At 52.2% G+C, this 20,522-nt stretch overlaps 3 protein-coding genes across 4 annotated transcripts; 1 reads left to right on the forward strand and 2 right to left on the reverse strand.

Moving 5' to 3' along the window:
• Positions 1-9,332: 9,332 nt before the first annotated feature.
• atp5f1c (ATP synthase F1 subunit gamma) lies at positions 9,333-11,942 on the reverse strand. 2 transcript variants are annotated; one of them, XM_068755153.1, is made up of 9 exons: positions 11,863-11,923; positions 11,309-11,343; positions 10,924-11,055; positions 10,637-10,844; positions 10,368-10,511; positions 10,222-10,286; positions 9,995-10,150; positions 9,792-9,888; positions 9,333-9,463 (listed from the first exon to the last, which is right to left on the reverse strand). In XM_068755153.1, the coding sequence occupies exons 1-9, from the start codon at positions 11,901-11,903 to the stop codon at positions 9,460-9,462; spliced, it is 882 nt and encodes a 293-aa protein (XP_068611254.1). In that variant the 5' UTR covers positions 11,904-11,923; the 3' UTR covers positions 9,333-9,459. The 2 variants fall into 2 exon arrangements, with proteins under 2 accessions (XP_068611254.1, XP_068611253.1); XM_068755152.1 differs by lacking the exon at positions 9,333-9,463 and having other exon boundaries at positions 9,788-9,888; positions 11,863-11,942.
• A 331-nt stretch (positions 11,943-12,273) lies between these two features.
• kin (Kin17 DNA and RNA binding protein) lies at positions 12,274-14,870 on the forward strand. Its single transcript, XM_068755261.1, has 12 exons — positions 12,274-12,505; positions 12,591-12,685; positions 12,877-12,920; positions 13,001-13,123; positions 13,187-13,371; positions 13,456-13,504; positions 13,585-13,636; positions 13,711-13,837; positions 13,958-14,089; positions 14,170-14,269; positions 14,360-14,460; positions 14,627-14,870. Exons 1-12 carry the CDS (start codon positions 12,392-12,394, stop codon positions 14,684-14,686), a joined length of 1,182 nt encoding a protein of 393 aa, XP_068611362.1. The 5' UTR covers positions 12,274-12,391; the 3' UTR covers positions 14,687-14,870.
• Positions 14,871-14,981: 111 nt separating this feature from the next.
• Positions 14,982-19,975, reverse strand: itih2 (inter-alpha-trypsin inhibitor heavy chain 2). The gene is made up of 21 exons (XM_068755532.1): positions 19,904-19,975; positions 19,463-19,495; positions 19,298-19,336; positions 18,864-19,036; positions 18,685-18,789; positions 18,447-18,609; positions 18,255-18,362; positions 18,054-18,182; positions 17,860-17,976; positions 17,604-17,772; positions 17,417-17,533; positions 17,160-17,341; positions 16,886-17,071; positions 16,649-16,788; positions 16,397-16,569; positions 16,133-16,279; positions 15,942-16,055; positions 15,652-15,850; positions 15,394-15,566; positions 15,212-15,323; positions 14,982-15,129 (listed from the first exon to the last, which is right to left on the reverse strand). The coding sequence occupies exons 1-21, from the start codon at positions 19,973-19,975 to the stop codon at positions 14,982-14,984; spliced, it is 2,799 nt and encodes a 932-aa protein (XP_068611633.1).
• Between the last annotated feature and the right edge of the window lie 547 nt (positions 19,976-20,522).

The raw sequence follows: 20,522 nt of genomic DNA on the forward strand, positions 1-20,522 counted from the left end.
ATTTCTTTATCTGCCCTGGAGTTCATAATGGCGGCGCACAGAGGGCCTCCGATGGATTCACACATACCCACACAGCCAGCCTGTTGGTCTGATAACGCAGGTTTGGGTGGGAGAGAGGAAGTGGAGGGACAGATATGCTTTTTTCCGGATGGACAGCTATGGTTTAGGCCTCGCTCCACTACCCCAAGACCCCTCGGTGATTGGCACGGAGGTGCCTCCTCCACTGACAGATTATTCATATCACCTAGTTAGGTTTCATGAAGCAATTATATGTCTTCACACTCCGCCAACTTTGGGAATGGCAGACTATAGGAGCACGCAGTATACGGCCGCGTATGGGGGCGAGTGTCTGTCTGCTGAGGAAGAGGAAGGTGGCTCGCATCGGGAAAGTTTCTGAACAAACGTGAATTCTCGCCAACACAGATTTGTAATGTGTTACGTGTTAGCGATTCAAGCTAAGGACAAGATTTAGCATTTGCTGCCTCCCTGAGGGACACCTTGAGAATGATTATGGCTAAACTGACACGTAATCTCAAACGCACTCAAAATACTCGCGTGTTATTTCTATATTGACCGAATACCAATTGTTGAGAGGCAGTTATCCCAACATCTCCACATCCTTTTATTTCTTTGCAATCTAATGGAAGGTAATGGAGAGGCGAACAAATAAATAAAGCAGCTGCAACAAAAACACGGCCGAACATTCACAGGTGAGTAAATCCTAACGTTTGTGTGTTCAGAGGGAGCGACTCCAGAGGATCCGTCTCTGATTGCTCAACTGCTAGTGCGGAGCCTGACCGCCTCTGAAAACAGAGCCCGTCGCCGCTGAAAGGCGCGGCCGGACGGGCAGCGCCAGCGGGGGGGGGGGAGCACGCGTCCCTGCCGCCGGGGGGAAAGACGTCATGGGAAAACTGTCAGGCAGCGGGTTTTGTTTTTGGCATCAACGCCCGTAAACACTGACGTGTACCCGCTCCCCTTCACACACTAAAGCGTGCACGGGCCCGGTTCTCACCGTCAGCTGTGACCTGGTTAGCTTTAAGCCGCTGTTTGAGCCTGGCCCTTAGTTGAGGTTGGCTGCTCAGTCGGGGCAACCGTTTGCACTCACACACGGAAACGCACACGCCGGCCACTGAGGCTAATTGAATGGCTGGGGCAGGAGGTCCGGGCCGTTACGCTCAGGGAGAGGAGCCATGAATATTTCGGTTTCATTTGGACTTCACACTCCGAAGCTGTGGGAAAAGGTGAACGACTGTGGGAACCGGAATATTTGCCTTCCTGCAAGCTGTGAGGGGTTTCTGGGAAAACAGACAAAAGCAATCCACCCTGATCCATTCTGAAACTGTTGAGTAATAATCGTGTGGGAAGGTCTTACATTTTATCGTCATGACATAATCACTTTCATTTAATTTCTTTGATTTTTTTTTACTAGCATTTTACCGTATTCACTCATGGGAAAGCCTTGGTTGAATGAAACGCGGCGTAGGCCTTCGAGCGATGCGATGCAAAGATGCGTTAGCTTTGATAGCATTGCTCTTGCTGCACAGGTGGAAAGAATGTCGACCTCAGCGTGGAGCGTGATGCTTTTTGAAGGGCTCTCTGTAAACAGCAAACGACTCCCCATCCCGGCAAACGACTCTCCATCCTGCACCTGCAGCACTCAGGTATTTCTCAGGTACTTTAATTATTAGTTGTACAAAATTTCAAGATTCGTGTCAACAAAGGTGCAAATTTTCCAAATGTATTAAATCAATTGCTATTTGCTATTTTAAATACATTAAATATATATATATATTCTGCATAGAAAATTGTGGTATGAAAACTCACATTTTAAATTTAAATAACTGATCATTACTCCTCTTTTCTTTAAGACAAACCAAACTCCTTTACAATCTGCTGGTAATTTAAAGCGTGTTAAGGATCTTAAGTGGGTTGCACCCATAGGTGCGATGCGCCTGACGCAAGCGGAAGGGAAAAATGTCCAATTTAATGCGTTTTCATTTCAGGCCTTCGGGCCATCCGAAGCTTCAATAAAAAAAAAAAAATAGAGCAGGTTACGTTCTGGTTTAACCAGAGTATGGGACTGTACACATCTCGGCTTTCAGTCATTTCCATTCACGCATAAGTACATGCATGAGGAGTTCATGCATACAGAAAAGAGAGGAGACCAGAGAAAATCTGTTGGCAAAGAAAATGAAAGCGTGGTGCAAAGGTTGATGGAAGGAGAGGTGACGATGACAGATCATCTGTAGTCAGACTGGCGAGGGTTAACGGCATCAATCAGAGCCCCCATTGGTCAAACCCCAGCGAAGAGAGGAAGCTGAATGCTACACGCAGATAAACATCACGTCTGACAGACTCACAGATATCCTGTAAATCAATTATGGCCTAAATACTGATTTGGAAACACACCAGACGCATTAGAGCCGGACTCGACTGGCCCCAGACGGCGCCGCCGTGTGATTGGTCGGTCCTGCCAGTGGATCGATCAACTCCACATCAAACTAAATAACAGGGGGTGCCTTTAAACGGGCTACTGTAGCAGCACTAGCGCTAGCATGAACAGTAGCATCACCATTTCATTCATTTCCACTAATAGAGAAGCAGGATTGATGTTAACGTTAATATGCTATTACTTACTATTTTTATTATCAATAGCGGCTCGTAGGCGCTCTTATTCTTTAGCGTGAAATGCTAATATGAATTAGCTTTGAATGTGTGGTTTTTTTTTTTTCTTCATCCACACATGAAATATCAGCTTCAGCCCGACGCGTATCGGGTTAAAGGGTTGCTACGAGGGCAGGAGGGTTAAAATGACTAGCTTAGCCTCCCGCTAGCGGTATCTGCCCTCCCTGGGGCCTGTTTTACATACTTTCCACGGAGCTCATAAACAAGGAGCAGCGTCAGCACTCTGCGTTGGAGCCGCTAACCTGTGCGATCGCACACGTCAACTAAAAAGCAACAGAAAATCATTTACGGTAAAAACGAGTTCGAGCGGACGCACACACACGCGCACACACACACACACGCAAAGCGACACTAAACATAATTTCTCATAACAGTTTAATGTGGTTCATTTTCAGCTCGCACAACACACATGAAAAGAGTGTTAACGCCGTCAACAAGCGAGCATGGGATGTGGAACCGTCGTTTTCACTCTCAATATGTCAAGGTTAGGGTGTATTCCAGAGAAAGAGCGAGGGAGACGGTGAGAGGGAGGAAAAGAGAAAGAGAGAGAGAGAGAGAGAGAGTTAGAGGGGGAAGGAGTGTCGTTCTCCATCCTCTGCTCTCCAGAGAATCCCATCATGAAACGCCAAAGCACAAAGAGCTCAGAGCCTCAGACTGAATCTGAGGGACCTTTTTTATTTTATTTCTAAAAGCAGGAGCATGGCTGGGGCAACAGCGCCACCGAGCACGGCAGCGGGGGTACTGCGCCTCCCCTAAATCCTGACCCGTCTGTCTCAATATTGAAAAGAGAAACAAAGAGGCGTCAAGTCAATGATCAAAATGAAGCAATTCAAGTAAATCCAGGCGGTTTGGAGGAACACGTATGATGAGAGGTGATGAAAGCAGCCCCCCCCCCCCCTCCTGTGTGGGAATCTAACCCTTAATGAGCGACACACACACACACACACACACACACATCTAACTAATTACAATTTGTCCTTTTCACAGTGTTCCCTTTTAATTCCCACCAAGAACACACTTTAAAAAAAAAAGAGGAGGCGATGGGGAGTGTGAGGAGAACAGTGTGTGTGTGTGTGGGGGGGGGGGGGGGATTTTCCAAAGTGGCACAGTAAAATAACACACTGGAGTGTATATCGGCTTCCACTCTCCCTCATTTAAATAAGCGCCAACACTGATTTTCTAACAAAAATATGGTACTAGTATAATAACAATGAAATAAGACCCTGTGAAAACTCGCAGCCTGCAGCAAGTATTTAAAATATCATTTAAAAAGGGCTGATCTGTAATTCAGAGCGGATATGGTATCAGACGGCGTGCTTGTCATTCCAGCTATAATCTCCACTGTGCCGAGAAACACACAGTCTGCTGGCAGCGCCGTGGAGAGGGAGGAAGAGGAGGAAGAGGAGGGGGGGCCGCTACTTATTCCCGTTCCTCAGATATCTGCGGCATCTCGCCGGCGACTCCGAGAGAAATCGCAGATCGAGGAAGCGGAAAGGGGGGGGGGGGGGGAAGGAAAAAGAAAGGGAAGATTCAGGAATGAAGAGAAAGGATGAGGAACAGTTGGAAGAATTTATTAACCCTTCAATACTCTGAAAATTGCTTTTTTTTTTTGTTTTAGGAATTTAGTTATTTATTTTTCTTTCTTTAAAAAAAAAGGCAATAAAAAAGTAATTTTTAATCCCGTAATTTTTTTTAGGATTAATAATTCATCCTTGTGACAAAAAATAAATAAATCTCACCAGCTGGTGTGGAGCTTTCTGATGCTATCGCAAAGTAATTATTGAATAATAGCGACAGATCAATAATTAATCACTTGTTCTAGCATTTCAAATATCAGCTGGGGAGGGAGGGCTAATGGACAGATGAACGGATAAAAGGAGGCGCGAGGAGATCAGCTCCTGATAAGGAGCAGGAAGGCCGATGAAGAAACAATCCGTTGATTAATCCATTATACAAAAATGTCAACAATTCTAATAATCGATGAATCATTTAAGACATTTTTATTATTATTTATTAAAGTTTCGTTTTAAACGAGGCGTCTTTTAGGACCTCAGATGAAGCGGCTGGACTCAAACTGGAACCGAAGCGTCCAACGTAGAACCGCTTCTCAAAGTTACTCAAACCTGATTATGTTGTTAAGATAGCCCTGAAAAAGTATGTTTATTTTCCAACGGGGGGGTGGCTGGGGGGGGGGGGGGTTGGCTTTGAGTCCCTTCAGCCTGGAAGTCAGACGCTAAGAGAGTTAGCATGACAAAACAAAAGCTAAAGAAATCTGGAGACACTGAAGACGCAAAAAATACTATTTCATGAATTAGACTTAAAAGGAGCGTTCTGGATATGCACACACACACACGCACACACACACATGCACACACACACACACGCACACACACACACACACACACACAGTGGGCTTTGCTTAGACGTGTGGTCTGGGCAGGAAAGGGCTGGGGCCGCCACGCTCAGCAGGACATGGATCTCGGCCACTTCGCACCACGCACACACATGAACACACACCGCCAGACCATCCTCTCACTTATTCTGTTGCAGTTTGGGAGGGGGGGGGGGTCAGAACACACACACGCACACACACACTCATACAGATCCTTACATTCAAACATGCTCAGTTGGCGGAAACGGGCGGTGACATGCTGTCCGGCGGCTCAGACTCGGGGCTCTCAGGTTGGGCCGAGCCATCTATCATACCGCCAGAAACACAGTAACCCAAGACATGAGTGGCAGCCCCCCCCCCCACACACACACACACGTTAGCATTCTCACAAAGCCGACGTCGCGCTACATGGGCCCTCAGCAGCAGCTGAATCTAATGAGACGTTCTGATCGGATCGCACCCGAACGCATCACCAGCGCCATCCTGGCTTTCAAAGAGCTCCAGCGTCCCGCCGTCGACGTGGTTACCACAGCTTCCGCTCCGACAAGATAGGAGGCGCTCCATCCGCGTCGTTACTTGTATTTTCGGCGAGCGTTGGCGTTAAAAAGGAGAAACAAAAACGCGCGTTTGCCTCGTGTTTGAATGAAAGGTGATTGGCCGATTATTCGATCGCCCGCGGTGACATCTCAGACACCGAGTCCTGTCAGACGATCCACGCAGAGATTTAAGATTTTAATATTAGGCTAACAGGGGGTCACCGTGCTAACTGATGCTGCAGCCATCTGGAGCTGTGATCGATAAATATCAGCTCTTTATTGGCTTTATAGCAGAAACTTTTGGTGCCCCCCCCCCCCGGTGCAGCCTTCAGACTAAGTGCTCCGGCTCATTTGTAAAACGCTCCTCTGTGAATGATGCCACCCGACTGTCCCCCCGTCTAAATCTCCTCCTCTCCCTCTCTCCTCCTCTGAAACCCAATTGATGGGAGGATGACTCTCATTTGGGCCCGGAGAAAAGTGGCCGGTTTAGGTGCTGCTCCTGTATTTTAAATGCCACGGGTGTTAAAGAGACCGATGAGCCCGGCGGCGGCGCTGCTAAACCCCAGTGGGAGGAGAGAGAAGAGGAGAACGAGGGGAAGGAGGAGAGGAATAAATCTGCGTGGTGGCGGGAATCGATCGTTTCTCCCTCCTTGCTGGCGCTATCTCATCTGCAGGGGCTGAGAGAGGCAGAGCGCTTGAAACGATCCTGACCTTGTCCGACATAAATAGTCAGAAAAGTCCACCGCGGAGATAGCTTTATGTGGGGGGGGGGGGGGGGCATCGAGATAAGAAGGGGTGGTTGAGTGAGATAATGCTCGGCGTTACTACATCAGAGCCCGTGTCGTGCTCAGCCATCGCTGTGAGAAAGCATCGGCCACGCTTCCGACGTTCCAGCCGGTTTCCTTTTTCTCCCAGCGCCATCTCTCCCTCTTTTTCCCCCACTAATCAAAAAGAAAAGTAAAAAAAAAGAAAAAAAAAATGAGTTGACACTGAAGAAGAAAGGAAGAGTCTGTCCCCCCCCCCCCCTCAAAGCTCCCATCGGTCTCTTTGTGATTGCCTGAGAGATGGATGGAGGGATGGAAGGAAGACACGCCGCTCCCACGAACGGCGATCCCGAGGCCGTGAAGAAGACGCCGGCGTTTCCGAGGAAGGGGCGCGCTCCTTTGTGCCGCCCCGCTCTCCTTTTCTTCTGACGGCGGCGTTGCCCCGGGTAAAGGCAGAACGCTCAGCCCCCATTGTCACCTGCTCCTCTAATCATTTTCCACCCTTCATGCCACAATGGAGGAGGGCGATAACGATAACGAGGTGAAGCTAATACAGAGCAGCCCCCCCCCCCCGAACACAACGCTCAGATGTCTTCACTCATTACACGCACACACACACGCACACACACACTCTGTCCTTTTCTTCAGGCACCCAGGTGGAGATGTTAGCGCTGCTTCATAATGGCGTCGCCTCTCAGTACACATATCTGCGTCAGTCTGAGCTGTAGGTTGCTTAGCGGGTTGGGATCGGTTGCTGGTTTGAACACCGGTAAGTAATGGCCACAGAGACACGACTGTCTCACAGTGTCTGTGTGCGTTTGTCTGATAAGCCTTCCCGTGTCTTTCTTCCACCTGGATCTCAACTTGTCCCCCAAAACAAAAAGACACACACAAATACTGCACACGCTGTCCTATCCATCACGCAGAGAAAACACCAAAATGAACTCATTAGTTAGCTACATTCTGCAAAATGTCCCCCCCCCCTCACCAACATTCATGTGCTGTTGAAATGCTGGGCCTGCCAACGCAAGGGAGATGAGAAAAGCGACTCCGTTTATCAGTCTGGCATCGCTGTAATTTCAGCGTTCAGATGCAATCGCTCCATATTCCCCTCAAGAATAAACAATAACAAGCACAAACACAATAGACAAGCGAGGCCTGCAGGACACGAACGCACACGCGGGCAACAAAAGTAAAGCAAACCCGGAGCTCCGTCTGAAGTTTTCTGACTGTCGACAGACTGAACGTCTCATTATTCCAGTGGAATTTAACACAAACAAAACAACAACAGAATTCCTTCAAATCAGAAAGGAGAACATTCTGTCACGGTGGTTAAAAAAACGCAGAACGTGTTATTTTGTTCTTCAATAGTTTGTCTTTGCTGAAGACCGAAGAGGATCTTATTTCTGATCGAACAGCACCACCTGGTGGCTGTTTAACAAACCGCAGCTTGAAGACAGAGCCAGCGAGATGAAATAATTCTGACTGTTAGTGCAACATAATTAAAGCTTGAAGTTTGGATCGGTCAAAAATTCGGATGTAAAAAACAGAATCAACATTATTTTATGGAACAAGTTAGTTTGAGATCTCAGAAGACGGCAAAAAAATTAGCTAATTGCCTTTAATGACGTCCTCTTTGTCGTAATCTATCCCAATCACAAAACATCTTGGCTAATCCTTCATTTTGTGATTCCCCACAGCCAAAGCAGGTCCACAGAAAACACGCGTAACAATAATAATGTACCGGTAATAAACAAACAGAGCTCAGGTATGCTTCATCACATACCTGAATGACTCTGATGAGCGAGGGGGGGTCTGCGTGAGTAGAACAGCTTCGACCGTGGAGACGCTGGGGGCTGGGAGAGGAGAGAAGAGGGAGGTTCCGGGGTTTCGGGTCAAGGCCAAAGGAGACTTGTTGGTCCTGGAAAGCAGAAAACAAGCAGCTGTGTGTCAGGTGAAGAAACACGGTATCCACAGCCCCCCCCCCCCTTGTGTCTCCATCACCAACATCAGGACCACTTTCTGACGAGCTCCATGTGTCCTCAAAGAGGTCTCAACAAATACATGTCCACTGTTTGAAGTCTCCGACCGGATCGTGACGCCGACAGAACAGGGATTCAGAATCAGGACATCGTTCAGGTCAAAGGATCATCCGATTCTCCCTTCTCAAAACTGAAACCTTACCGGCTATTTTGGCGAGTTTTGGACAAAAGGCAAATAAATACTTTCAAAGGAATTTTACATTGATAGTAAAAATAATAGCTGTGAAAATTAACTTAAAATTCACTCTTATCCTATAACCTATCCTCACCGCTTGCTGCCTGCTCCATCTATAATATTAAGAATCAGACTTAAAAATGTTTGAAATGAAATAACGAGTCTCTAGTCTTAGCATGACGCTAGCTAGCTAGCATCTAGCCTCAGTAACTTTAGCTCGCTGGTTTAATAAACTCAGCTAAAGTGGCATCTTTATTATTTTTACAATGTCAAATAATGTCAAAGGTACTTTATGCAAGGATATATCAATCTATATTATAGTATCAGTTGTTTTATGACACAAAAACCTTTAAAAAAAAGCTAAATTGCTACGCTAGCAAAGCAACATAAATTAGTTAAATTGCTACGCTAGCAAACAGACGTTTTTATCAACTTACCGTAGTTTCAAATAAAAGCAAAGAAATATGACTGGTGACGTTTTATATGAAAAAGAATATTTGTTTTAATCAAAGTTAACAATTTCTCTATTTTCTTACCACTCCATTTCTCCGCGGGTTTTGGCGAACTACTTCCGCGTGTCTGTCTGCGCTGCGCAGCCGCTCAACCGGCCCGCAGGTAAACCTCGAGCATCCACTATTCAATAAGGAGGAAATGGGTGTCGTAAGACACCATGACGTAGATCCACAGGGAGGTAAACAGCGACCACGGCAGAGGAAAACAATAAATGAAAGGATGAGGAATCTTTAAGGAGGTTTATTTTCATATATTTTACAAACAGAAGCACAAATGTTCATCGACTCAACAGCAGCAGGTGCCTGCAGTACTTTGAAGAGCTATGGGCGACGGAAACGACGATCTCGCCCGTTTATCTGCAAAGACAGGGGAAAACAAACATCAGAAAACCAACAAGATAAAGGTCCTGGAGGTTCTCTGTGAAGCTAAAGGGCGTGGAGATGTTATAGGATCTATGGCGTGCGTTTCTACGCCAGGATCGACCTAGCCACGGAGGAAGACGACTCTACATCGTTACCTCCGGTTAGAACAAGCATCAGTTCCTGAGTCCAGCGGGAGGAGGAGGAGGAGGAGGTCAGAGAGCAAAATGAACCATGACAGCGTGCGATTGAAAATTAAGAAGGTGAATATTGTGCAGGACAGACATGAAGGTCACACAAACGAGAGGGGACAGAGGCGTCTTACAGAGCAGCCGCTCCGGAGATGATCTCAATCAGCTCCTTGGTGATGACGGCCTGTCTGGTCCGGTTGAAGGTGAGGGTCAGCTTGTCGATCATCTCAGCTGGACGGGGGGGGGGGGGGGGCATGACATCACAGTTACCAAACAGAGAATATTAAGATGAAGTGGAACCTGTAAGAGAAAAACGACGGGAGGTGCGGCGTCCTACAGGCGTTCTTGCTGGCGCTGTCCATGGCGGTCATCCTGGCGCTCTGCTCGCTGGTGGACGACTCCCTCAGGGCCAGGTAGATAATGTTGACCAGAGCGAACTCCTGGTAGCTCTTCAGCACGTCAGCGTCGATGTCGTCGTAGACGCTCATGCTTTCTGCACAGAGAGGACGCTCGGATCGGCTGCGCTCGGACATTTGTGTCAAAACGCGACGCTAGCGACGCTACCTGCATTAGCAACGGCGTCCGTGGAGTACAAAGGCTTCCTGTCCGCCTTGTAGGAGATCACGGACCTGCAGCAGAGGCACGGGAGATTCGCTGAGTTCCCCCGACGACACGTCGCCCGCGTAAAAGCAAAACTCCGCCCGTTTTACCTGAATCTGTTGAAGATGACGGTGCCTTGGTCAAACTCGTATCCAGAGTTGAGCAGCTCGGCGGCGACGATGGAGGCGTCGCCGAAGCTCGGCGGCTTGCGGCCGACTTCCTTGCAGTTCATAATGATGTGCTTTCCGTGAGTCCTAATCGGGAATGATCGGTGGTTATTATCAGAGCAGGCGGGTCCTCACCTGCGTGGACATTTCTACAAGCGCCTCTCGTCAACACGACAAAGAGAACGCGAATGGGGCCGCATGTCCACTCAGACCTATGCAGGATGCCTCTCAGCTTGTCTCCCACGTTGATCACCATGACCTCCTTGCCGGCGCCCGTGAGGGTGGCGATCTGGCTCTTGATGGCCTTGGCCACACCCGAGTGGATGGCACCGCAGAGTCCACGGTCTGAGGTCACGCCAACTATCAAATGCTTGGTGGCCTTGTCCTCCGGCGTCTTGATGTCCGCCTTCTCGTACAGGGCTGGAGGAAGAAAGCCAGATTCATCAGGAGGAGGAGGAGTCAAATCCTCTTCAGGCAAAGCGGAAATGAAGACACATACCGAGCGCGCCGGTGCCGTAGACCCTGGCCGGCTTCAGCTGCTTCTCAGCACGAGCGTACTTGGCAGCGGCCACCATTTTCATGGACTTGGTGATTTTCTGGATGTTCTTGATGGACTTCAACCGAATGGTGACTATCAGAAAGAGGAGACGGCAGCATGGATTAAACCGCCACAGCTTCATCCCACTGCCCACCACGATCTATCCTCGCCTTTCATCTAAACAAAGCCCGGATTTTAGCGTTTAATAGGAAGTAACCTGCCGTCTATAAGGTGTAAACTGTGTCTTGCAGCCGAGTCCACATTAGCAGCTTTGCATCCAGGAATCCGTCAATAATCACCATGTCATTGTGTTGCTGTATTTACATAGTAAGACAAAAGTACTTACTGTCCTTCAAGGTAACCATGTTCCTCACCTGCCCACTGCGAACACAAAGACATGCATGTGAGCTGAAGCTTAAGGCACGAACAACCTGCCATAGAATAACGTTGACGGCATTACGCAGTCGTCGATGTGGCGTTAGCAGCATGTAATTGATGCCTTCTTGCTAGAGCTTGCAAGGGCGCTAGCATAACATAGCTTCGCGCAAACAAGCCCTGAAAGCTAATACTGGCTAACGGACGCTCTTGCTTTGAAGACCAGCCCGTGGATTCATCGGTCAAATGTTTCCTCGCTTTAGCTTCCAGCAACATATTCAGCAGCTAAAGTGCATCTTAGGTAGCATTGGCATTAGCTTCTAGCCGGCTGACCCCGTCCATTCGCAGTGCGGCTAGCCGCCGTCATTCATTAGCCGCGGCCTCCGCGCTAGCTTGTCCTTGCGTTCAATAACTGCGCGCTCGGTAGTTACGCACTCAAACCGACCAAACGTTCCCGCTACGCGGACCGAAGGAGGTTTGGGGTTGTAGTCGGTTGAGAAGGTTTTAGTGCGTTTTTGACTTTACCATCGTGGGGAGAACACCAACGCGCTGGTCCTAGCGAACATGGTTACACCAATGAAGGTCAGACACGCTGCACTGCGCATGCGCAGGTTTAAGGCAAAATGGACGAGTGCTGCTTTCAGAAACAACAGGAATGTTGAAAACCCACCATGTTTAATAAAGTAATACAATTATTTAAAAAGCACTACAGGTCCTTGAAGAACATGTACCGTCCTTTTGGATGTATGTTAAAACGAGATGTATTTTAAAGTTGTTTCTAAATCCTTGTGAAGACAGGTAGACATATCTCCTCCAACAACTTTCGGCGTTTATTTTTCGTTTTACGGTACCTATGATGAGCCTGAACGCATCTTTTGTTGTCTCGGACGTTCTCGCGAGGTCGTGACGCCGCCAACGCGGAAGCTGCTTCGATGTTTCTCGGAGGAACTAATCTTCGGTTGGCGTGATTGTACTATACTTCGGCGTTTTCCTCGATTTAATTGACATTAATCGATAGATACAATACATTTTACTTTTATTGAAGCTCGTGAAAATGGGGAAAGCAGATTTTCTCTCCCCAAAAGCCATAGCCAACCGGATTAAATCCAAAGGTCTCCAGAAGTTGAGATGGTATTGTCAGATGTGTCAGAAGCAGTGCAGAGATGAGGTGGGTTGTCAGATCGATGCGTGTGACTCCGATTATTTGCCGTTTAGGTCGATATTTAGACTTTATTTGTCCCATTTGTTGACAGAACGGTTTCAAATGTCACTGCATGTCAGAGTCCCACCAGAGACAGCTGCTGCTGGCCTCAGAAAACCCACACAGGTTCATGGACAATTTCTCCAAGTAAGTTGATATACGATGACGTCACGATAAACAAAATGGCTTTAATATGAAACTTAGAATTTGCTTGCTTAGTTTGTGAGTGAAAATAACCCGTACTTCCTGACTGATGATCGTAATTTTAAAAAAAACAGCAAAACTCCAATCGTCAGTGCTTTATTCCAGCTGTTCATCCCACTTTCCTTTCCCCCTAGTGATTTTAGAAAAGAGTTCGTGGAGCTGCTCAGAAGACGCTTCGGTGAGTCTCCACTTTCGGATCCGGCTTCGGTTTGTTTTTAAACAACGCCAAAGACGCCGTTCTCTCCTTTCCGCCGGCAGGAACCAAACGAGTGCACAACAACATCGTCTACAACGAGTACATCAGCGACAGAGAGCACATCCACATGAACTCCACAAAGTGGGAGACGCTGACCGAATTCACCAAGTGGCTGGGCCGAGAAGGTAAGCCGAGCCGGCGGGGCGGGGCTTAGAACCCGCCGGGTGACCCTCGGTGTGATCTGCTAGGTCATTGTAAGGTCGATGAGACCCCTAAAGGCTGGTACATCCAGTACATCGACCGCGACCCGGAGACGATCCGCCGGCAAGAAGAGCAGGCGAGAAAGAAGAAGCACGACCTCGACGACGAAGAGCGGAGCGCCAAGTTCATCGAGGACCAGGTCCGCAGGGGCCGCGGCGGCAAGGAGCCGGACGTGGGTACCAGAGGGACAGACGTCAGCCGGTCCGGCCCAACGGGAAATATCAGGATCAGGAATGTTCTGTGTTTCCCTCCACAGGAAAGTCCAGTTTACACCGAGATGAAACGTGAGAGCGAAGAAGAGAAAGGTAAAGAGAATCCCGCTTTAACTTCTGGACGTCAGAAGAAGTCATTCATTCCCTCCACCCGCCTCCATGTTGTTCTGCAGTGGCTTTCAACCTCGGCGCCTCTTCTTGCACCGCCGGCCCCTCCAAAGCGAGGTACAGAGCCCCCCCCCCTCCCTCCGGTCGTTAATGAAAAGCAGGTGCAACAAAACGGTTTTGCTTCTGTGTAGTTCGGCTCTGGGCCCCAGCGCCCTCAAAGCAGCAGCAGCCGCTTCCACCAAGAGGAAGGAGCCCCCCCCCGGTTCAGACCCCCGCGCAGACAAGAAGAAGAAATCGGCTCTGGAGGAGATCATGGAGGTAGAGGAGGCGGGCCCGTCTCGGGCCGTGCGTCGCCCCTTTCCTCCGGCTGAGGGTGAAGTGTGTGTGTGTGTGTGTGTGTGTGTGTGTGTGTCTGTGTGTGTGCGTGTGTGTGTGTAGATGGAGGAGAACAAGCGGAGGAAGCAGCAGCAGTCCGTCCGAACGGATCACTGGCTGCAGCCCAGCATCGTGGTTAAAGTCGTCACCAAGAGGCTGGGAGAGAAGTACCACAAGAAGAAGGCTGTCGTCATGGTAACGGCTCTTTTGGATGCGACTGGAGTAGAAAGACGAGCATTAGCGTAAAGCCTCGGCTCCTTTTTTTTTTTTTACAGGAGGTGCGAGACAAGTACGAGGCGGTGGTGAAGCTCATCGGCTCCGGGGACAAACTGAAGTTGGACCAGAACCACGTGGAGACGGTCATACCTGCTCCAGGTGAAGCCGCTCGCGCCCTTCAGCACAGAATTCTGAATCTGAGACGGACCAGCCGGTGTTTGAAGTCGGTCTCTGTGAAACCCGTTGCAGGAAAACGGGTTCGGATCCTAAACGGCCCCCACAGAGACACGGAGGCTCTGCTGGAGGGAATAGACGAGAAGAACTTCAGCGCCACGCTGACGCTGGATTCTGTGAGTCCACATCTGATCTGATCTGTGTTTGTTTGGCGACTGTTAGCCCGGGGCTCGACGACGCGACCCGTTTCTCCGGTACCGACGTCGTCTAGCGTTTTGGGCTTCCGCGAGCTGCAGCGTTCCGATTGGCTGCGGCCCGGTTCACCTCTTTTCTCGTCTTCAGGGTCGGCAGAAAGGGAAGCGAGTCGACGTCGCCTATGAGGATTTCTCCAAACTGGCTTGAGCCAACGAGCGTCCGGCGTCCAGCCGAGGGACTCTACCGCGTCAGAGACGCTTCCTGTACAAACCCACACATCCCACAATGCAATTCTTCCGAGTTACCGCAGAGAATCGTCGACTCTTTAGTTTGTATTTTTTTTTATTACCTGACTTTTACCGATGTACATTTCCCTTCCAATAAACTCGTGATCGATTTGAAAAGGACCGATTGATTTCTTGGCTCCAGTTCTTAACCTCCTGATGAAATTTGATGCACATTTCCTTCACCACCTCGCGAGCCCCGGTGGACGAACGGCCGCTCAGGGCGGCGGCAGGAAGCTGTCGAGGCCCGGGACAATGTAGTCGCTGTAGTGGCCGTCGATGAAGCCCTTCCCGCTGTTGTGAACGAACCAGCAGTAGACGTCCGAGCCGCGCTTCCTGTCGGCCCGGTAGTCCTTCTGCCAGCCCCTGGTGGAACACGAGACGTTCAATACGGAGAGGAATCCTTCAGGAAGCCGCTTTACGGAGACGCGGGGGGAGGCGGGGCTACCTGGTGACCTCCAGCCGGTTGCCCTTCACCTCCATGGTGGCCTCCTTCTTCAGGGGGTCGGCTCCGTCGTGGATGTCGGACACAGTCACCTCAGGCTCTCTGGAAAACTGGCCTGAGGAGACATTCCGCATTTTCAGCCGGAATTAGCTCCGGTAGCGGTTCAAGTGGGAGACGAGACGTACCGATGAGCCCGTGGACGGCAGGCGAGTAGCGGTTCTTGTTGTCCATGTAGACGCCCAGGAAGTCGACGTTCACCGGACTCCTCTTCCAAGCGCGGTGAAGCAACACGATCACCTCCGCGTCGTCGCCGACGGCGATGGAGACGCGGGAGTCCTTCACGATGACGAGCCTCACGCTGAAACACAGGAGCAGCAGCAGCAGGCGATGACGCCGGCGTCCCGCAGCGAGGCGGGCGACGCAACAAAGGCGTGGCCCCCTACCCGTCCAGTCTGACCGCCGCCGTTTCCCCCCAGGGGAACCGGCGCTGCTTCCGGCCGTCGCTCACGGCGATGCCGTCGGGGCTGACGATCACGGCGATCGTACCGGGCTGGTAGAAGACCGAGATGATGCCGAAGAAGGTCTTCAGCTTGCCTTCGTCCGGCCGCTTGGCGCCGATCAACTGGCCGTTGACCACCAAACCTTCAGGGCAGGAGGAGAAGCGTAACGGGGGGGGGGGGGGACGCACAAGGACACACGACGGCCATCGGGGCGTCGCTAGGGGCGCTAGTACCTGTCCCGCTGTCAGACACCAGGCTCAGAATGTGACCCGGTTTGGAGTCGATGTTGAAGCAGACGTCCTCGTCGCTGAGGGGCAGGTGGATGATGAAGTGGGGGTCGTTGTCCACTGGGTAACGATGAAGACACGGCGTGTTACACACGGGACGGCGTTCGGGCTTCGGCGTGCAGCAGCGTCGGCCTTACCTAAGTTGACCGTTCCGGGCAGGGCCCACTCTTCTGGGCCCTTGGCAGCCTGGCTGGGCGGGGCCGGGGTAGTCATCTGGACCCAGGGCGGGGGCTGGTAGACCAGCTGGACCTGAGACTTACCAGGAGACGTGGATCCTCCTGGTCCTGCGTGAGACAGAGTTCAGTCTGCTTCAGGAGAACAAAGAGACCGGCTGACCGGGATCAGGGGCCAGGATCAGGGGCCGGGATCAGGGACCGGGATCAGGGGCCGGGATCAGGGACCTGGGCAGCAGCCTTGCTCGTGGCCCTTCGGGGAGCTGGCCAGGAGCCTCTCGGCGCCGTCTGAGCTCTCGACCAGCAGCGTGGTGAGCGGCGTGACGAACTGATGCTCCACGGCGAGCGTCAGGATCCTCTGGGTGATCTTCTTCTTCTTGGTAGCCGTCGTAGCCATAGACCTGAAGGACAGACGGACAGACGGACACTGACTGAGTCCACTGGAGGCAGCCCGGCCCCCGGGCGGGGGCGTGCTCTCACCTGTCGGCCAGCAGCTGCTTGATGGTGATGTAGGCCCACATCTGCCTGGCGAAGCCCGTGAAGGAGTGCGCCTGCTTGGCCAGCTCCTTGTCGAGCTCCGTGACGCTGGCGTCCGCCTCCAGGGTAAGGTCCATGTGGGACTGTGGGACAGGATGGGAACGGGTCACCCCCGGGTCACCCCCGCCTCCGCCCCGCTTTCTCTTCCCCCCCCCCCCCCCCCCCCCGGAGGATACTCACGGCAGACGCGGTGGTGAAGCTGCTCAGCGTGTTGCCGGCGGACGGCCGAACCTTCCCGGCCACCACCAGCTCCGAGCCGTCAAAGTATTTATCGAAGCGGTTCTGGGTGACGTCGGACACCGAATCGTCGGCGAACTGAACGGTGATCCTCCGGAGGAGGGGGGATGACACCTGGCTGTAGAACGTCTGCACCGGAGAGAGGAGGGAGTGTCGAGGGAACGTCCACGGCGCCAAGTCTCCGTTAGAACCACAGGTTTGCTCAAAGGCGTCCTACCCGTAGCTGTTCCGCCGCCCTTTGGTTGCCGTAGATCCGCTGGGCCGTGCCCCTGTTCTCCACGGCGATGCGTTCCAGGAAGGCGTAGTCCACGTCGAAGCCGATGCCCAGGGAGAAGAGCGAGTAGTCCTCCCGCATCGCCCGCTTCACGTTCCTCTGGATGGTGTTGAGCTTGATCTCGCCTTTGAGAATGGGCATGTTAGCGGGGGGGGAGGAGCCGGCGTCGGCCAGCAGCCATGCGGGCGAGACCGTCTTACCCACAGTAGGGTCTCCATCGGACACCAGGATGATCATGGAGACGGCGTTGGGGTTGACGGGGGACAGCTTGTCCAGCATCTGAATGGCCCTCATCAGCGCCTCGTTGATGTTGGTGCCTGGCGTGAAGCGCGAACGCGTCAGCGGGTCGGCGGGTCGGCGGAGGACTCGGACTCCCGTTTGTCTCACCTCCCTTGGGCTGGATGTTCTGGATGTGCGTCTTGGCGGCGTCGATCTGAAGGGAGGAGGCGGAGACCAGCTCCTCGCTCCAGCAGCGCGCCACGTGGTTGAAGTCGATGACGTTGAAGTTATCGTCGTCGTCCAGGTCGTCCAGAATGGTCATCATGGCCTCCACCGTCTGGGAGACACGTTCGGAATGGAAGACGGGTTGGGGGGGTGGGGGTCCGGCTCCACCGCCCCCCCCCCCCCCACCGGAGGCACTCACTTGTTTCATCTTGACGCCCCACATGGATCCGCTGACGTCGATGACGAACACGATGTTCTTAGGAAGACGAGGGAGATTGGAGGGAGCGAAGAAGTGGACGAAGTGTCCATCGGAGACCTGGGCGGAGCAGAGGAGGCTTGAGGGGGCCGTCTCTCAGGCGACCTGCTGAGATGGGGGGGGGGGGGGGGGGATACCTGGAGCTCCCCGGCGCTGCTTTCCCGGTTCACGTCGTACTTCACCGTGAGGACGCCGTCGACGGCGTTTTCCGTGCAGTTGTCGCACGTCCTCTGCTGCTGGAGGTTCGGCTTGAAGACGACGTGAGCCTGGGGACACGGCGGAACGTTCGCGGGTTGCTCGGGCGTCACTCCCGGTGGGAGGAGCCTCTCCGGCGTTACCTTGTTCTGCGTCGTGGTCACCGTAAACGCGTCCGGATGCTGCCATTGGAAGCTGTTGGTGTGATAAACCGAGGAAACGCCCTCGGGCTCGTAGACGTACACGTCGACCTGGAGAGAGAGACCGGGGTCAGGGACGGCTGCAAGGACTCACTCGGGACGTGCGCAGAGCCGTGCACGCGCCCGTACGCCCACCTGAAGGCTCGGGACCGGCCTCCCGGGATGCAGGTGCAGCGCGAGCGCGTAGAAACGCAGCTTCCGCTGCAGCATCTCCTGGTAGTGGAGCTCGAATTCCACGGCGCTGCCGGCGGGAACGACCACCTCGGCCCGGAATTTGTCCAAGTCCGGGGAGTTCGTCCTGCGAAGCGGAGACATTTCAGTCCGCGCGACGGCGAGCGGCGGCGCATTGAGACCCGAGAGGCCGGTTCCACACCTGATGATTCCCGCTGCCTTGCCTTTCGCCCTGGCCTGGTTGAACAAGTTCCTGGCTACGGCCTTCTCCTTCACGGCGCCCACGAATATCATCCCGTTCACGTTCCTGCAACAAAGAGCGCGAGTCAAACCTCCCGACGGCGCCGAGCGCCCGCTGGGACGGCGGGAAACCGGGCTCACATGGTGAAGTTGCTGATGAAAGCCCGTTTGGGGACCAGGACGTCGAAGCCAAGGATCTGGTGTTTGGAGCCGGAATTGACCGCCGAGCTCCGGACGGTGGTTTGGGCGAAGCGCGCCGTGATCCGGCTCTCCACCCGGTAGCTCCGGATGGCGATTCCATCTCCCCGGGCGGCCTGCGGAGACGTGGAACCGTGAAGCGACAGGATTTGATTTTATTCACCAGGAGACTTGGTGAAAGGGGGCGGAGCACGGCTCCATGGCGCGGAGTCCGACTTACACGAGAAAGATTTGCGATTTAATGAAGTCAAAGCGAGAGAAAGACGAGAAGCAAGCCGGAGCGGGATTAAGGAGGAGGAGTCAATAACCGGCCGGTCAGCGGGATCGGCTCAAACAGGAGCGCATTGACCGGTAGATAAGATTAGGGGGGGTCCTACCTCCTCGGCCTCCTGCTGCTGGTTGGTCAATACGTCTCTCTGAAACACACAGGAGGCGCCACACGGCCCCAATCAACCCGGAAGCCAGATTAGGAGTTCATTCCAGAGACATTCCACGCAGATTATTATCATAGATTGTGCTCGGGGCGGAGGAAAGGAGCTCACCTTGAGTCTGTCCCGGTGAATCCGCAGCTGCGTCTGGTGCAGAAACAAAATCAGGATCAATTTGATTCAGTCCGGAAACGTTTTTTATGTTTGCGGATATTCGTACGGTCTGGCATAAACTGCAGAAACCGAATTTCCCTTTGGGATAAATAAAAGTTGTCTGAACTGAACTGAACGGATTTAACTCAGAGAACCTTTCTGCTGCAGAAAGCTTTGCATTTTAATATATAATATTTCACATATATTCAACCTGCAGCCGCTCAGAGACTCATTTCTTACATCACATGCAAATGTTCACTTTTAAATGATGAGAATCTTCAGGAATCCATCCACAAATACAACTTCTACAGTTTCTCCGCTCCAGCCCACCCGACCCTCGTCCTGGTTCCGGTTCTCGGCTCCAGCCCACCCGACCCTCGTCCTGCGGCCCGTCGGACTCACCCTCTCGTCGGGGGCGACCTGGACGCAGCGGCCTGGTTGGAGCAGCAGAAGCAGCAGCGGCAGAAACTTCATGTTTCCAGGACTGTGGGCTGAAAGTCGCGTCCACTCACTCAATCACACTCACACGCACACGCGCACACACACACACACACACACTGGTGGGAGTCGGCTGACTCTGACAACTGGAGGTTGAAGTTCCACTCCGCTGATCGATTCCCCCCCCCATGCCAATATTTGCTGTTTGATGTAACCCAGAGGAGAGAACTTTGAGACCTGACCTGCTGTCAGGACCCGAATTGACAGGAACGCGTCGATGGCTGGAGGTGTGACGGTGCATTATGACCTGCTCGCCACCAGAGGGCACCAAAGTCTAACTGAATAGATGGGTGCAACAAGTTCTATTGAACCAACCTCATGGTGTTTCGGTGACCTCTGCGGGTTTCACTCATCATTAGAAAAATATCCCACATTCCCTGAAGGCATCGGGGCAGGAGCCGTCTCCCCTCCGGTGGGTGGGGTGGGGTGGGGGCTGTCCTCCTTGAAGACACGCCTCTCCCCCATCCTCCCGGTCACTCTCATCCAGACGCTGGAAGCGGCGTCTCCTTGGTCCTCTCCGGTT

This window comes from Brachionichthys hirsutus, chromosome 22 (assembly GCF_040956055.1).
Source record: "Brachionichthys hirsutus isolate HB-005 chromosome 22, CSIRO-AGI_Bhir_v1, whole genome shotgun sequence".
NCBI lineage: Eukaryota > Metazoa > Chordata > Actinopteri > Lophiiformes > Brachionichthyidae > Brachionichthys > Brachionichthys hirsutus.

Bases quoted from the DNA above. Each gene is read 5' to 3' on its own strand.
- atp5f1c (XM_068755152.1), bottom strand. From the start codon at position 11,942: ATGCGCAGTGCAGCGTGTCTGACCTTCATTGGTGTAACCATGTTCGCT. The intron at 10,845-10,923 runs GTATGTGTCTTC...TTCTTCCTCCAG, and splicing joins CTACGGCACCGGCGCGCTCG to CCCTGTACGAGAAGGCGGAC. The intron at 10,287-10,367 runs GTAAAACGGGCG...CCTCTGCTGCAG, and splicing joins GTCATCTTCAACAGATTCAG to GTCCGTGATCTCCTACAAGG.
- kin (XM_068755261.1), top strand. From the start codon at position 12,392: ATGGGGAAAGCAGATTTTCTCTCCCCAAAAGCCATAGCCAACCGGATT. The intron at 12,686-12,876 runs GTAAGTTGATAT...CTTTCCCCCTAG, and splicing joins TTCATGGACAATTTCTCCAA to TGATTTTAGAAAAGAGTTCG. The intron at 13,124-13,186 runs GTAAGCCGAGCC...GTGATCTGCTAG, and splicing joins CAAGTGGCTGGGCCGAGAAG to GTCATTGTAAGGTCGATGAG.
- itih2 (XM_068755532.1), bottom strand. From the start codon at position 19,975: ATGAAGTTTCTGCCGCTGCTGCTTCTGCTGCTCCAACCAGGCCGCTGC. The intron at 18,183-18,254 runs GTAACGCCGGAG...CCGTGTCCCCAG, and splicing joins TGACCACGACGCAGAACAAG to GCTCACGTCGTCTTCAAGCC. The intron at 15,851-15,941 runs GTACTAGCGCCC...CCTGCCCTGAAG, and splicing joins GGTGTCTGACAGCGGGACAG to GTTTGGTGGTCAACGGCCAG.